Below are 15,625 nucleotides of genomic sequence, written 5' to 3'. Positions count from 1 at the left end.
AAATTGTAACAAACTCAAGAATAAAAAACAAAAGCACTATTATGGTCCCTGGTAACTTGCTATCATTCAATCATCCTGTCAACAGTTATGCTTAGAGAGTTGTTATCTCCAGCACAAAAAAATCATTTTGGAGAAGGTAAAAACCAAGTTTAGCCCCCACTGTTATGCTTTGGTGTCAGACACGAATTCTGTTGATATTTTCCATCTCTCTACTCCATCTCTTGTAACTAGCTATTCTTTCCTTTTCCACACCAACTTCCTATAGGACCAGATCTAAATCCAAAAAAGCATCAAAACCCCAAATATGGTGCTTTCCTTCCCCAGAAAGTTAACTGGTGATTCAGAGCCCAGAAGAAGAGATATAATGGAATTAGTCATCAGACAAACATAATAAAACCAGAAGCATCAGGAAAGGGTCATCTGTTCAAAACAGAATTCCATGCTTTCTCACAGCCCTCCATGACAAAGTTGCAAAATTTCATGGGAAACAATGCCTTTCGGTCCATATTTAGAGAAGACAGAAAAATTGCTGAATATCACTGCTATAGGCAACTTGATTAGATGATACTTTACATATTTTTGTTGGAATGTTTGTGTTCCCCCCAAACATCATACTAAAATCCTAATGCACAGTGTGATGGTATTAGGAGGTGGGGCCTTGTGGAAGTTTTTAGCCTAAGGGCCTACTCTCAGAGATGAATGCCCTTATTTTAAAAAAGGGCTGAGAAACATGAATACAGTACAGCCTTGATCTTGAAGAAATCACAAACCAGGGGAGAACAATCTGTAACACTAATTATAACGTTAAAATTATATGTTTATTAATAAAAGAAAATATACAAGTTTTCTTTATCATCCATTGGTGCAGTATATTAGGCATTTGAAATTATGGAAGAAAACAGTAAGTACAAGGAAAATGAGACTGAGCAGTTATTTCCAAGGTGACTTGATGCTGCTCAGAAATAAGCTAGATGCTAAGGGAGATGAAGGCATCAGGGAGGGGGCGGGCAATGGGAGGCCTGACACAGAGGTTTCCCTGGCCCTTTAGACCACATGAAGGCACAGGAACCCAGAAGAGGGTTAGCTAGACGCTAAGTCTGGCAGTCCCATCATACTGGACTTACCAGCTTACAGAATTAAGAGACTGATGTTTGTTTGTTTGTAAGTCTAGCATTTTGTTACAGCAGCTCAGACAGACTAAGACATTACTTTTCCAGAAAGTTGGTTTTGTCAGGACAGACATATTTCACAGAGGAGGGAATGAATGGGAGTGAAAGAAGATGGAAAAAACTGTTGGTGGAACACTCCAGGTAAGTCGCCTGATTCAAAGCTGGCCTGCAGGGCTTTCCTGGGGGCTAAGTGGTAGAGAATCTGCCTGTCAATGCAGGAGACACGGGTTCAATCCCTGATCCAGGAAGATCCCACATGCTGCAGAGCAACTAAGCCTGTGTGGGCATCACAACTGCTGAGCCTGTGCTCTGGAGCCCGTGAGCCACAACTCTGGAGTCCATGGGCTCAGAGCCTGTGCTCCACAAGAAGAGAGGCCACTGCATCGAGAAGCCTGCGCACCAACAAAGGCCCAGCACAACCAAAATAAAGAAAGACAATTTTAAAGCAACAGTAGTAACAAAGCTGGCCTGCAGCCAGCTTGGAGTGTAGTTCAGGTCAATAGAGTCTTGGGTCCACTGTCTTGAAGCAAGGCCCTAAACTTGTTCCAGGAATTCAGTCCCCAGCATTCTTTCAAATCAGACACAAATCTGAAGGTTATAGGTAAAGCATATGCAAAATGGAATATAAATGTTTATAGCTCCACTTTAGAGAACAAAGCCATTTTATGTTTGAGTTATGTATGTACCGTACTATACATTTTATAAAGTGATACAGCTCTTAAGGCCATTTTTTTAAGTGATAAAACTGAGATTCAGTTTTACACATGTTCACTATCACTCAGGTCACACACACAGAGTTGAGAGTCTAATACGAGCATGTCCAACTCCCAGGCCACGTTGTCTTTACTCCTTACCTTCCTAAACTCCAAACTGTGTATGCTTAATCATCTAATAGCTCTCCAAAGCTTACTCACTAATAGTTCCAAGGCCCCTTTCTTCAGTCTTGAATACTCTATCCTTATCATTATACAGTATTGATTATGAACATTTATGATACTTAATCCAAGGGGGAAACAATTCAACAAAAGACATTATATTACTGGGTGAATTTAAATGTCACTTTCAAAAAGAACTATTTTCACTAGCATTAACAGTACATTTTAGAATATTATGACCAACCATGACAATGTCTACTCTAGGTAAAATTATGAAATAGCATAACAACATTCAGAAAATGAAGATCATGGCATCTGGTCCCATTCATGGGAAATAGATGGGGACACAGTGGAAACAGTGTCAGACTTTACTTTTGGGGGCTCCAAAATCACTGCAGATGGTGACTGCAGCCATGAAATTAAAAGACGCTTACTCCTTGGAAGAAAAGCTATGACCAACCTAGATAGCATATTCAAAAGCAGAGACATTACTTTGCCAACAAAGGTCCGTCTAGTCAAGGCTATGGTTTTTCCAGCTGTCATGTATGGATGTGAGAGTTGGACTGGGAAGAAAGCTGAGTGCTGAAGAATTGATGTTTTTGAACTGTGGTGTTGGAGAAGACTCGAGAGTCCCTTGGACTGCAAGGAGATCAGCCCTGGGATTTCTTTGGAGGGAATGATACTAAAGCTGAAACTCCAGTAATTTGGCCACCTCATGTGAAGAGTTGATTCATTGGAAAAGAGTATGATGCTGGGAGGGATTGGGGGCAGGAGGAGAAGGGGACGACAGAGGATGAGATGGCTGGATGGCATCACTGACTCGATGGACATGAGTTTGAGTTAACTCTGGGAGTTGGTGATGGACAGGGAGGCCTGGCATGCTGCAATTCATGGAGTTGCAAAGAGTCAGACATGACTGAGCGACTGAACTGAACTTTGTCTTTCAAGACACTGGCCACATAAATTCTTATCTCATCACATCCTAAGAAGGGTCTGAAAATCATTCAGGATTAAGTACTTCAAAATAGACAAAAGACTTTGCTTTCTTAGGATTTAAAACTTCTGCCTGATTTCTCAGATTATTCTGTATGTTCACAGAGATCATGAACCTTTCAGACAGGAAACATCTTCCAAGACTACTTGACATGGAATACTTTTTCTCTACATGGTATCTCAAACAATTTCTTTTAGGAAATGCTAGTTCACAGAAGACTAGCCAAGTTTTCCCTGTAATAGCTGATTTTTTCCTCTATGTGTCCCTAATGAGTAAGAACTACAATGAATGATCCAAAAATGAAATTAACAATTCCATGTACAATAGCATCAAAAATAAAATATTTTGGAATAAATTTAACCAAAGAAGTACCAACTATACTCTGAAAACTATGACATTGTTGAAAGAAATCAAATAAGATCTAAATAAATGGAAAGTCATCTCATATTCAAGGATTAGAAAACAATAGGTTAAAATCACAAGAATCCACAAATTGATCTACAGATTTAATTCAATCCTTAGCAGGATCCCAGCTGGCTTCTTTGTAGAAACTGACAAGCTGATCCTAAAATTCACAGGAAACTCAAAGGACTTAAAACAGCTAAAACGATCTTGAAATAGAAGAACAAAGTTGGAAGACCCCCAAATTCCCAATTTCAAAACTTATTACAAAAGCAACACTCATCAAGACAATGTGGAACTGGCATAAGGATAAACATATTGGTCAGTGGAATACTCTTGAAAATCCAGAAGTAAATCCTGTATCTATAGTCAGTAGATTTTTCAACAAGGTTACCGAGATCCTTTAATAGGGAAAGAGTGGCCTAGTCAACAAATGGTGCTGGAACACTGGATAGCCACATGCAAAAGACTGGAGGTGGACACTTACTTTACATCATGTAAAAAATTAAATAGTGGATCAAAGAGCTACATGCAGAGTCAAAACTATAAACTATTAGAGAAAAATATAAGGGTAAATATTCATGGCCTTGAATTTGGAATGAATTCTGAAACATCAAAAGCTTGAGCATTAACAAAAAAAGACAAATTAGACTTCATCAATGGAGAAGGCAGTGGCACCCCACTCCAGTACTCTTGCCTGGAAAATCCCATGGATGGAGGAGCCTGGTAGGCTGCAGTCCATGGGGTCGCTAAGAGTTGGACACGACTGAGTGACTTCACTTTCATGCGTTGGAGAAGGCAATGGCAACCCACTCCAGTACTCTTGCCTGGAGAATCCCAGGGACGGGGGAGCCTGATGGACTGCTGTCTATGGGGTCGCACAGAGTCGGACACAACTGAAGTGACTTAGCAGCAGCAGCAGTAGCAGACTTCAAAATTAACAACTCTTGTGCAACAAGACACTATCAAGACAGTGAAAAGAAAAGCCTCAGAAGAGGGGAAAAAATTGCGAATCAGAGCTAATAAGGGGCTTGTTGCCAGAATAAAGAACTTTTATAATTCCAATAAAAGGGATAAGCCAATTTTAAGGAGGGCAAAAAAAAAATCTGGATTACCATTTTTCTGCAGAATATAGACACATGGCCAATAAGTACATGAAAAGATACTCATTATCAGTCATTAGGGAAAGACAAACCAAAACCACAGTACCACTTCACATCCAGGAAGATGACCATAAAAGTCACAGAAGTGCTGGCAGAATATTGAGAAATCAGAATCCTCATACTCAGCTATAGGAACATAAAGTAGTTCAATCACTTTTTGGAAAACCATCTGACAGCTTCTCAATATTTAAACAGAATTATCATTTGACTTCGCAATTCCACTCCTAATTATATACCCAAGAGAACTGAAAATGTACATCGACACAAAAGCTTGCATATGAATGTTTGCAATGGCATTGTTTATAATACCCAAAAGGTGGAAACTATGTCCATCAATTGATAAATCAATAATCAAATTACATCTAGACATTGGAATTTGACCGTGAAAGGAATGAACTACGAATGCAAGCTGCAACACGGAGAAACTTTTAAGATATTATGCCGAGTGCAAGAAGCCAGTCACAGAAGTTCACATATTCTGTGATTCCCTTTAAGTGAAATACCCAGAAAAGGAAACCGTGATAGAAAGTTGATTAGTGATTAGCTGGGGAAAGAGATGGAAGGGCAGGTGGTTGACAGCTAAAGGAGCATCACGTTTCTTTCTGAAGTTCCCAGTGAAGATGAAAATGTTCCAAAGTTGATTGTGGTGAAAGTTGCAAACTCTGAGTCACTTTTTATGTACTGAAATGAGCTTCATGGTACATGACTCTCTGTGTCCTTAGTTGCTCAGTCACGCCTGACGCTTTGCAAACCCATGGGCTGTAGCCTACCAGTCTCTCCTGTTCGTGAGATTCTCCAGGCCGGAATACTGGAGTGGGTTGCCCTGCCCTCCTCCAGAGGATCTTCCTAACCCAGGGATCGAGCCCAGGTGTCCCGCATTGCAGGTGAATCCATTACTGGCTGAGCCACCAGGGAAATCCTATGGTATATGACTATATCTCAATAGAGCTTTTCCCCCCCAAAATACTCAAGATGTGGTTAGTGGAACTGTGCTTTCCATGAACTGTCTTTTGTTAGTCCATGAAGAGTTGAGCTTGCACCAAAATTTGAGATTGTAGCAAGACTTTCCTCAAAAGGAAAGTGTGCATTGATTATCCAAGCCTGAGTCTATCTCCTGAACAGGCTCCTTTGAATAGCTCTGATCTACAGCCCCTCACACTTGAAACAGAATAATGATTTCCAGTGTCTTTAGTGACTACATCCCCTGAGACTTAGGTGAGGAGGGGTAGTGATTCTGTGAGCCAGGTTACCACAAAGTTTCTGAACTGGGGGGTGGATCATGGGGGCTGTGGAGGAGGGAAGAGACCCTTGAGGGAGGGGCTGGAGTGGGGGCAGGGATGGGGTGTGGAAGGATCAGCAGAAAGGTGGAAATGGGAACAGAAACGGAGAGCTACTGTGAGAGGGAAAGTCAAACAAGAAAGCCGAGCTAAGACAGCAGCAGTTAACGCTTCATCCAAGGTTAGCACCTTGAAGAAGCACAGGGAGCTCTTAAAGATGCTGGCGCCAGCCTGCTCCCCCTCGTCCTGCTTGGGACACAGGACGACCGAGGTGAGAGTCGGGGACCTATACCACAAGGGCCCCAGAGATTTCCTGCCACGCTGAAACAGTGAACCAGAGAAAGAAGCCGAAAATAAACGCGTGTGGCCGCGCAGGAATAATTTCTGGGGTTTTGTGGCATCTGCAGTAGTCACAAGAGGACCCTGAAAAAGCCAAGTCTTCCTCTCCCCCTTACAAGAGAAACCTGTGTTTAAACATTTTGCAATATCAGCTTTTGGGTTATTCTTACTCTAATTAAAAATCAGGGCTTTAAACAAATTGCTAATTCAAACATTAAAAATAGATGGTAGCAATAAAAGATGTTAGGATGTTATAATAAAATTCAGTAAAAGCTATAGCTTAAATGATTTTCAGGTTCTCTCACTTTCAAGTTTTAGAGGTGTACTTCATCAATAATGTGTTACAATTAAAATCATTTCAATTAAGTTAAAATGGCTTAGAGTGAAAAAAAAAAGCTACCAGTTATAGGGCTCAAGTGTAAAAGCAGTTACACACATAGGGAGCCTAGACCTTAAATAATCAGCCAGTCTACAAGTACTGACTGAACACTAATCACGTAAGCATCATTGAACGGCACTATGGAAAAGAAAACAAATGTAAAGCATCGTCCTTGGTTCCAAGGATGCAATAAATATGGAGACAAGGTATTTAATAATAAATGAGAATCCTTTATTCATTCAACAAACATTTACTGAGTACCTATCAGGATAATGATTGGTGAGTATGAGAGAATAATTATTTTGTATATTGTTCTTTATGCTTTTGTGTATGCTTGAAACAGTTTACGCTTTTAAAGGAGTATAATTAAAATCGTTCAGTTTTAGTTTGGTTGGTAACAACTGCTAATATTGGTTTCAGCTTTTGAAAAATACCTAGCAGTCAAGGCGGAGTTAGGATTAATGCAAATTGGAAATCATACCTTCAAATTGATCCGAAAGCAGAAAAATCTGGTAACTGCTTTTTGTTTTGAATTACTTGGACTTGACTCAAAAGGTAAAGAATATGCCTGCAATGTGGGAGACCTGGGCTCAATCCCCGAGCTGGGAAGATCCCCTGGAGGAGGGCATGGTAACCCACTCCAGTATTCTGTCTGGAGAATCCCCATGGACAGAGGAACCTGGTGGGCTGCAGTCCATGGGGTCCCAAAGAGTTGGACATGACTGAGCAGCTAAGCAAGCACCTTTCCTTGCAAGGTGCCTTTAGTACAAGTTCTTAAGTTTTTTCATCCTGGTACTTAATTAACCATACTGCCTGATGTTGCTTGCAAGACACCCACACACACATGTGTATCTTAGTCTCTGATTAGAGCTGAGGGGAGGGGCCCTACTTTAGGCCTCTGTATTCCCATCATGCACTACCATGTCCTAAAGGTTGTTAATAATGAATCCTTCAAATATAAGAGATCTTGGTATAAAACAGTATAACTGGGAATGTAAATCTGCACAGCCACTATGGAAAGCAGTATGGAGGTCCCTCAGAAAACTAACTGAAAGCAGAGTTGCCCTATGTTCCAGCAGTCCCACTTGTGGGCATATAACTGGAGAAAAAAAAAGTATCGTTAGAAAAGACACGCACCCCTATATTCACAGCAGCACTAGTCACAGCAGTCAAGACATGGAGCCAGCCTGAGTGTCCATGGCCAGAGGGATGCATAAAGACATGTGCATGTGTACGTAATGAAATACTACTCAGCCACAGAAGAGAACAAAATAAGGCCACGCGCAGCAGCATGGATGGACCGGAGATGATCATACTAAGGGAAGTCAGCCAGAGAAAGACAGACACCACATGATGTCACTTTTACATGGAACCTACAATATGACACGAACAAACCTATCACAGACTCGGGACTGTAGGAGGGGAAGGGGAGGGGAGAGGGAGGGCTAGGAGGTTAGGATTAAAGTGAAGTCGCGCAGTCGTGTCCAACTGTTTTGGACCCTGTGAACTGAAGCCCACCAGACTCCTCCGTCCTTGGGATTCTCCAGGCAAGAATACTGGAGTGGGTCGCCATTTCCTTCTCCAGGGGAACTTCCCGACCCAGGGATCGAACCCAGGTCTCCCGCATTGCAGGCAGACGCTTTAACCTCTGAGCCACCAGGGAAGCAGATGCAAACTACTGTAGAGGATGGATCAACAGCAAGGTCCTATTGTGTAACACTGGGAACCATGTTCAATCTCCTGGGATAAATCATAACGGAAAATATAGAAAAGAACGTACGTGTGTATAACTAAGTCACTTTGCTGTACAGCAGAAATTTAACACATTGTAAATCAACTATATGCCAACAAAAAGTAATTTAAAACACAGTATAATTGGACAATGTAATTCTTAAGACTTAAGGGCTTGCCACATATTTCAGTGTTTTACCAGAGTTGTGTTTCTAGGCATGTGAGGGATGCCCTATTCCAAAGAGAAATAACTGAACTAATGTGAAGATGATGGTAACAGATTTTCCTGATAAAGAGTGATCACAGTCATGGATCACTTGAGTCCATGTGCTTGCCCAGGAGAAAAGTATTTCAGCACTTTTGGTTCGTTTTTATTGTTGGCCTCCCCAGGGCTTGCGGCATCTTAGCTCCCAAACCAGAGATTGAAATCAGCCACCGCAGAGATAGCCCCGAGTCCCATCCACTGGACGGCCAGGGAATTCCCTCAGCATGTTGACCAGCCAGCTCCCTGTGCCATGTAGGGCTGTACACCTGTTAGTTCAGTTCAGTCGCTCAGTCATGTCCGACTCTGTGACCCCATGGACCGTAGCACGCCAGGCCTCCCTGTCCATCACCAACTGCCGGAGTCCACCCAAACCCATGTCCATTGAGTCGGTGATGCCATCCAACTATCTCATCCTCTGTCATCCCCTTCTCCTGCCCTCAATCTTTCCCAGCATCAGGGTATACGTATTAACCTGAAAGGAAAATCTTGGCCCCGTCGACATTTAAAATCCGGAACAAGAACAACAGGAAAAAGAAGAGACGTTTAATTACGAAGAAAGAGGATAAGAACTTTAACGCCCTTGGCTTAACTCGTGTGTGCTTAGAAGGCACTGTAAACTGCTGGCATTTTTCCTTCCCCGTTTCGCGTGTACCGGCCCCGGGGGGATGCACTTACACCCCGGCGCCCAGGACCCGGTCCGGTCCAGCGAGCGCAGGCCCGGTGCGCACTCACCTCCGATTCTGGGTCCGCCGCGCTCACCCTTCAGGCGCCTGCTTCCGTGGTGCTCGCGTCCATCTCCAGCGTCTCCAGCTCGGCCTGGCCTTGCAGCCGCCTCAGCCTCCCTGCCCCTCCGTTCTGTCGGAGCCCGCCTGGCGACCCCCAGACCCCCGCGCCCCGCGCTCTGACGCAGGACGGGCCGCTGGATGCGGGCGAAGAACATCCCCAGCGCCTTCCACGGGAAGCCCGCCGCCTCGGCCTCCCGCCGAGCTCCCGGGCCCGCAGAGTCCGCATTCCCAGTTTTTACCAAGATCCCCAGGTGATCCCCCTGCCCCGGAAAATTGGCCGGCCACACACGAAACACCGGGGCCGCTCGGGACTCGCGGTCTCGGCTCGCTTCGGCCGCCGCGAACGCACTCACCGTGGGCCGATCCAGAGAAGACTAGCCGGTCCCCCGCCGCCCGGCAAGGATGACACAGAGATTGCTGAAGCGTTCTGTATAAAATAAGTAAGTTTAAAAAAGAAAGGAAGAAACGTGGTCTCAGCCCCAGGTCGTCTTGGCCACCGCTGGGCACCCATGCCATCCCCTTCCCCGAAGCTGACCTGTTTGGAAGTCCCTCCCTGGCTTCTCGCCTTTCGCCAGCCCGAGAGCACCCCTTCTGCCTTGGTTTGCTGGTGATGCCGGGTGGGGGGACCGAAGGCGCCGGTCCTCCGCCGCCGCCCCGGCCTAGGTCCCGTCGGGCCCGGCTCACCTCTGCCCCTGCCCGCCCCCTGTGCCCACCTCAGGCGGCGCGGCTTGCCCACGCGGGCGGGGCCCCCGGGTCTGCACCCGCCTGCGGCTCTCGCTCCATCCTTTCATCTCCCCGCTCGCTGAAGAAGGCCGCTGTCTCCTCCTCCGCGCAGTCCTCCTCCACCGGCTGCTTCTCTCGTCTCGGGCTCGCCTCGGCCCACCGCCGCCGGCTTCTCCCTTCGGGGCACGAGGGGGCCCGCCGAGGACCCAGCCGCCGCCCCCGGCGCCGCGGCCTGTCCTGCCGCCGGGCTCCCCTCGCCCAGCCGGGTCCCTGGCCCTCCTCAGTCCCCTTCACGGGTCTGCCCGCGTCACCCGCGCCGCAGGGCCGGTGTCCCCGGACGCAGGCCTGGCTCTGCCTCCTCTCACTCCTCCCTCCCTGGCGGCGCCCCAACCCCCTCACCCGCTCCCCCCAGATGCCAAAGACCCCGTCTGCCCCCCAGGCCTCCCCGTGGGACCTGCGGCCTTCAGCTCCTTCTGTGTGGCCCCTCTTCGATGGAACCGAGACACCTCTGTTTCTGCAAGTCTCAGACGCATTGCTTTTCTTCGTTCAATAATGGCTGATTGGGCCAGGGGCCGGGGGGGTGGGGGGAATTGTGGGGTTGGGGCTGACGCACACACACTACCGAGTATAAAAGAGAGAACTGACGAGGACTCACTGCACAGCACAGGGAGCCCTTCTCAGTGCTCTGCAATGCTGTTGCTTAGTCACTCAGTCGGGTCTGACTCTCTGCGACCCCGAGGACTGTCGCCCGCCAGGCTCCTCCGTCCATGGGATTCCCCAGGCAAGAGTACTGGAGTGGGCTGACATGTCCTTCTCCAGGGGAGCTTCCCGACCCGGGGATCGAACCTGCGTCTCCGGCAATGTCAGGTGGATTCTTACGACGAGCCGCCAGGGGAGCCTACACAGTACTGACCTGTATGGAAAAAGAATCTAGAAAAGAGCAGGTATGTGTATGTATAACTGATTCACTTTTCTATACACCTGAAACCAACATAACGTTATAAATCAACTATACTCCATTAAAAATTAAGAAATGAAATAAAAGGAAAAATGGTTTATTGAGCATCTGCCATGGGCCAATTCTAGGTGCTGATGATACCATAATAGGTATCCCCTCTCCCCTGCGTCTGATGTTCACCTGAGGAGGACAGACAGATTGATAACCAGTCAGACCTTAGGTTGGTGGCAGGGGCATGAGAGGGCTTCCCAGGAGGTGCTAGTGGTAAAGACCCTGCCTGCCAAAGCAGAAGACGTAAGAGACGCAGGTTCGATCCCTGGGCCAGGAAGATCTGGAGGAGAGCAGGGCAACCCGCTGCAGTCTTCTTGCCTGGAGAATCCCATGGAGAGAGGAGCCTGAGTCCATGGGGTCTCACAGAGTTGGACGCGACTGAAGCGACTTCGCTCGCATACGTGCAGGGGCTTGAAACCCAGCAATATATTACGCTTTGGAGCTCTCCAAAACTGGTAAGGGAAAGGAAGGGACCAGGAGCGAAGGAAGTGGGAGCAGGGGTGCTCTTGACGCTGCGGTGGTTAGGAAAGGTCCCCCCATAAGCCGGCATTTGAGTAGAAGCCTGAAGAAAGCGAGGCCGTGAGCGCTGGGAGGACAGCTGCAGACTGCGGGGAGGCGGAGGTTCCCGGCCCAGAAGCAGGCCGGGGCGGCGGCGGGAGGGCGGCGGCGGGTCTGGAGGAGCGACGCGGCCGGCGCGCGGGTGCTGCACGATGCGGGGGGCGCCGCAGGTCCGCCCCGGGCCGTGGAGCCGCCTGAGTCTCGAGCGCCAGAGGCTTGCTCTGACTTGACGGGCCTCCAGCCCGGCCACCCTGCCCACCTGCCCCGCCGCCCGTTCCGTCTCCGGGGAAGGCCCTTCCCTCGTCCTGACTCTGACACACCCCTCCTCTCCTTAGGGTTCGTAGGCCCCCAGGATACAACACTCCAGTTTCACGTATAGCATTATTCTGTGTAAGGGGGCTTGGCGACTAGCAGCTCGCAGCCAAAAATCCTGAAGTTATTAATTTAAAATTAATTTTTTACATCCAACAATAAAAGTACTTCAAATCCAAGCATCGCTCTTAAAAACAAAAATACAGCATGAATCAGCCATAGGTGTGCATATACCCCCTCTGACATAAAACAACAAAATTCTGTAAACAATTATCCTTCAATTAAAAAATAAATTAAAAAAATAACCAATACAGGAATTCTTAGAATCAGAATCACAAAGTCTTAAAGATATGGTCTGTCTGTGCTATAGAAACATATTTATCCCAAACATGACTTTCCTGAGTGTTTCACTAGAGATCCAAGATGATTTCACATGGAATACAGGAATCATTATTTAACAGCAGAGGAAACTGAAGCCGGGAAAACAGAGTCACCTGGTTCAGATCACACGACTCAGAGGAACTCAAGCTCTCTCCTGGCTCCTTGCTCTTTCTACTTGAACAAACCCCTGCAGAGAAGCCAAACCTCAACATGGACACCTTAATTTTTTGACCATTTTTGTTGGTTGAAGAAGTAAAACCCAAATCATGTCCTTTTTGAGAGAGCCGAGGGCCAGGCCATCAACGGTCCCTGGAACCTGCTCCACAACTCAGTCCTTCCCAACACTCAACCCTGTGGGTAACATTTAATCACTCCTAATCCCATAGTTCTCTCCTGGCCAAAAAGTGTTGAAAATGTTAGTCGCTCAGTCGTATCCGACTCTTTGCGACGCCATGGACTGTAGCCCACCAGAGTCCTGTGTCCATGGAATTCTCCAGGTAAGAATATTGGAGTGGTTTGCCATTTCCTCCTCCAGGGGATCTTCCCAACCCAGGGATCCAACCCACATTTGCATTGCACGCAGATTCTTTACCATGGGAAAGCCACCAGGGAAGCTGAGGCATAGGATATTTTCCTATGCAATGTGACATTGGCTTTATATCGATCCCAAAGGAAACCTACGGCCTTCTTTATAGCCCCTTTAAAAAGTTATACATTGAGATAATGCTCTAAATGCGAACTCCTCCCACGGAAGGAGGGGTGGGCAGTGCACAGACTTTCAGAGGGAAGGCGGATTCCCCAGGGAAACTGGTTATTCAAGAAAGGTTTACAATCGTCCAGTGCATGTAAAGACAATAGCACAACCTATCTTTATTTATCTAAGGAGATCTTCATATTCCAGGCCCATATCTGGCATCATTGCTGACACCATGAACAAATGAACATGTCCCATCCTGAAGCCTTGACCTTCTGCACAGAGTGACTGAGATCACCAGGTTACTGAAGAGCAAAGCAGACAGTGCCAGCCTTCTGATGCACTAGCTCTGATTAGCTTTGGATGAGAAGGGGAGGCGAAAGACTCCAGGTTCTTGGCTTTTGATTTCTTCACTTCCCCTGCTCCCCCGCCCCCGCTCAAGGACCTTAGGGTCTTGGCAGTCATCAAAAGAGCTGGAGATTTAAGAGAGACATAGGTGAACTCCACCTGGGACATCTGAGTATTTGCACTAAATGGGAGGAGATGGGGCTGGAAGTCAGGTCCACAGGCCCAGCTCTGCAGCACGCCAGCACAGGCTCGCTTGGGTGCAGCCTCGAAGCAGGGGCCCAGGCATAGCATGCCAGGCAGGACAAGGCTGCAGAGCAGGCCACCAGCCTGACTCACCACTCGCAGGGGTGCAGGGGGCACTGGACCACTGAGCGACGGATGAGGGTGGTAGAGTGAGTGAGGCAGGAGCCGAAATGCCGCGGCCCAGAGGCTCGGTCGGGTGGGAAGGGAAGCAATGCCTGGAGCAGGCTGAGGGGCCTGGACAAGAGGAAGACGTCAAAGGGCTTACCAGTTGTGGAGCCTCAATCCTGTCCCCTAACATCCTTCCCCAAACTTGCCCATTTTGTGTGCCAAGGCTCTAGCCTCTGCTGTTTCATTTCCTTTCATATCATGTCTTGCACAAATGCTAGGAGTTGCAAGACACACATTTCTGGCAGCAGAAACAAGCAGGGACCCCACCCCCCTCTCCCATAAACTTGACATTCTTTTTCCAGCTGCATGCCAGACCAACACTAAGCACACTATACTACTCCCCTAGGACAAGCAGGAATGTGAAAATAGAACAAGACTGAAATCTATTAAGATTCATATCCATAGAAGTCTTATGAAGCTAACAAAGGACTTGAGCGAAAAAAAAAAAAAAAACTAACTGTAGCACAACCCCCAGTCTGTAAATGGCTTAGAGGTTGAATCAAAGTGCTTTGAGTTAATTAAAATTTCCTCTTTGGGCAAGAGAACACAGTTCCACAAAGCTAATAGCTGTTTAGATATTGGAAGAGAAACCCAGCAATATATTACGCTTTGGAGGAAAGTAATAAAACCCACTCATGATCTGAATCTTGAAAACCTCAATACCTCAATTTATTTCATCAGAGATTCTCTTCTTAAAATATTGTGAACACTGCAGGAGGGAGAAAAAAAGTGAAGCCGTACGTCTGCTCTTGAAACCTGAACATCCGTTCGGATATATGTCTGTGTCTGTTTAGGCCTTGCCCTACAGCTCTCCAAAACTGGGATGAGAGTTTTTCTTGTGTGTGTGTAAGTTTGAAACACTTGTAAATCAACTAAACTTCAATTTAAAAAGACACTAAAAAACCCCCCACAAAACCAAACAAACAGTTAAAAAGCCTTTTTAAAGAGAACAATAGAATGTTACTGAATTGTAGAAAATCAGACTCTTTAACTTCTGGTGCTTCAAGAGGTACCCAACAGACAGTTCGTTAGTCGTCAACTAGTATGCAGTCAACAACACAAATATTCAGATCTGCGTGATGCTGACTCTCTGGAATTCCCAGCACCTCTCTGCTTTGTAACAAGAAATCGCTCCTGTTTTCTGAGAACTTTCAGGATACAGGAACACTGGTTAAAGGGAGTGCAATGCTCCGAATGTTTGTGCCCCACCCCCAGATTAATTTGTTGAAATCTTAACATCTGATGTGATGGTTTCAGTGGGCGGGGCCATTGGGAGATGCTTCAGTCTCCAGGGTGGAGCACTCATAGCAGGGATTAGGGACTCCTGAAAGAGGCTCCAGAGAGCTCCTCCCCATGAGGACACCACCAGATGGCTGCAGCCCAGAGAGGGGGCCCTCTCCTGGCCCAGCTGCACCGACTTCCAGCCTCCAGGGCTGTGAGCAATAACTTCTTTACAAGCCACCCACTTTATGGTACTGATGTTTTGTTATAGAGGCAAATGGACAAAGACAGGGATGGAGCCCTACTTGGTCCAAACAGAAGGGACAGTTGCAATCTTGGAGAGGGAGGCTTAGAGGGTGTGTGGTGTGGGAGGAGGGGCTGGGTAAGAGGCCTTGTGGCCGCATGCCCACTATTGGCACACACTCCGCACGTGTTTCCGTAACTAGAATGGACTAATTCTAGTTTCCACTTGGCTGTTAACTCATTGTGTGACTTCAGGCAAGTGATTCTGGTTGACCTTCAGTTTCTGCATCTGTGAAGTGGGGCTGACCCCTGAGAGAGCCCCAAGGACACACTGATGAACTCAGAA

At 46.8% G+C, this 15,625-nt stretch overlaps 1 protein-coding gene across 1 annotated transcript in view; it reads right to left on the bottom strand.

Moving 5' to 3' along the window:
- The window catches only part of TOP2B (DNA topoisomerase II beta), a 97,396-nt gene extending 82,817 nt beyond the window's left edge, over positions 1–14,579 (bottom strand). The window contains exons 1-6 of the mRNA XM_040243019.1: positions 14,557–14,579; positions 13,741–13,881; positions 11,545–11,863; positions 10,145–10,477; positions 9,247–9,753; positions 6,070–6,201 (exon numbers count right to left, since the gene is read on the bottom strand). Of these exons, the coding sequence (XP_040098953.1) occupies positions 6,070–6,201; positions 9,247–9,753; positions 10,145–10,477; positions 11,545–11,863; positions 13,741–13,881; positions 14,557–14,579 (1,455 nt within the window). The remainder of the gene's footprint in view (positions 1–6,069; positions 6,202–9,246; positions 9,754–10,144; positions 10,478–11,544; positions 11,864–13,740; positions 13,882–14,556) is intronic.
- Between the last annotated feature and the right edge of the window lie 1,046 nt (positions 14,580–15,625).

This window comes from Oryx dammah, unplaced genomic scaffold, assembly GCF_014754425.2.
Source record: "Oryx dammah isolate SB20612 unplaced genomic scaffold, SCBI_Odam_1.1 HiC_scaffold_7, whole genome shotgun sequence".
Classification (NCBI taxonomy): domain Eukaryota; kingdom Metazoa; phylum Chordata; class Mammalia; order Artiodactyla; family Bovidae; genus Oryx; species Oryx dammah.
Note: the sequence above shows the minus strand (reverse complement) of the source record. Positions and strands in the feature narration are given on the sequence as shown.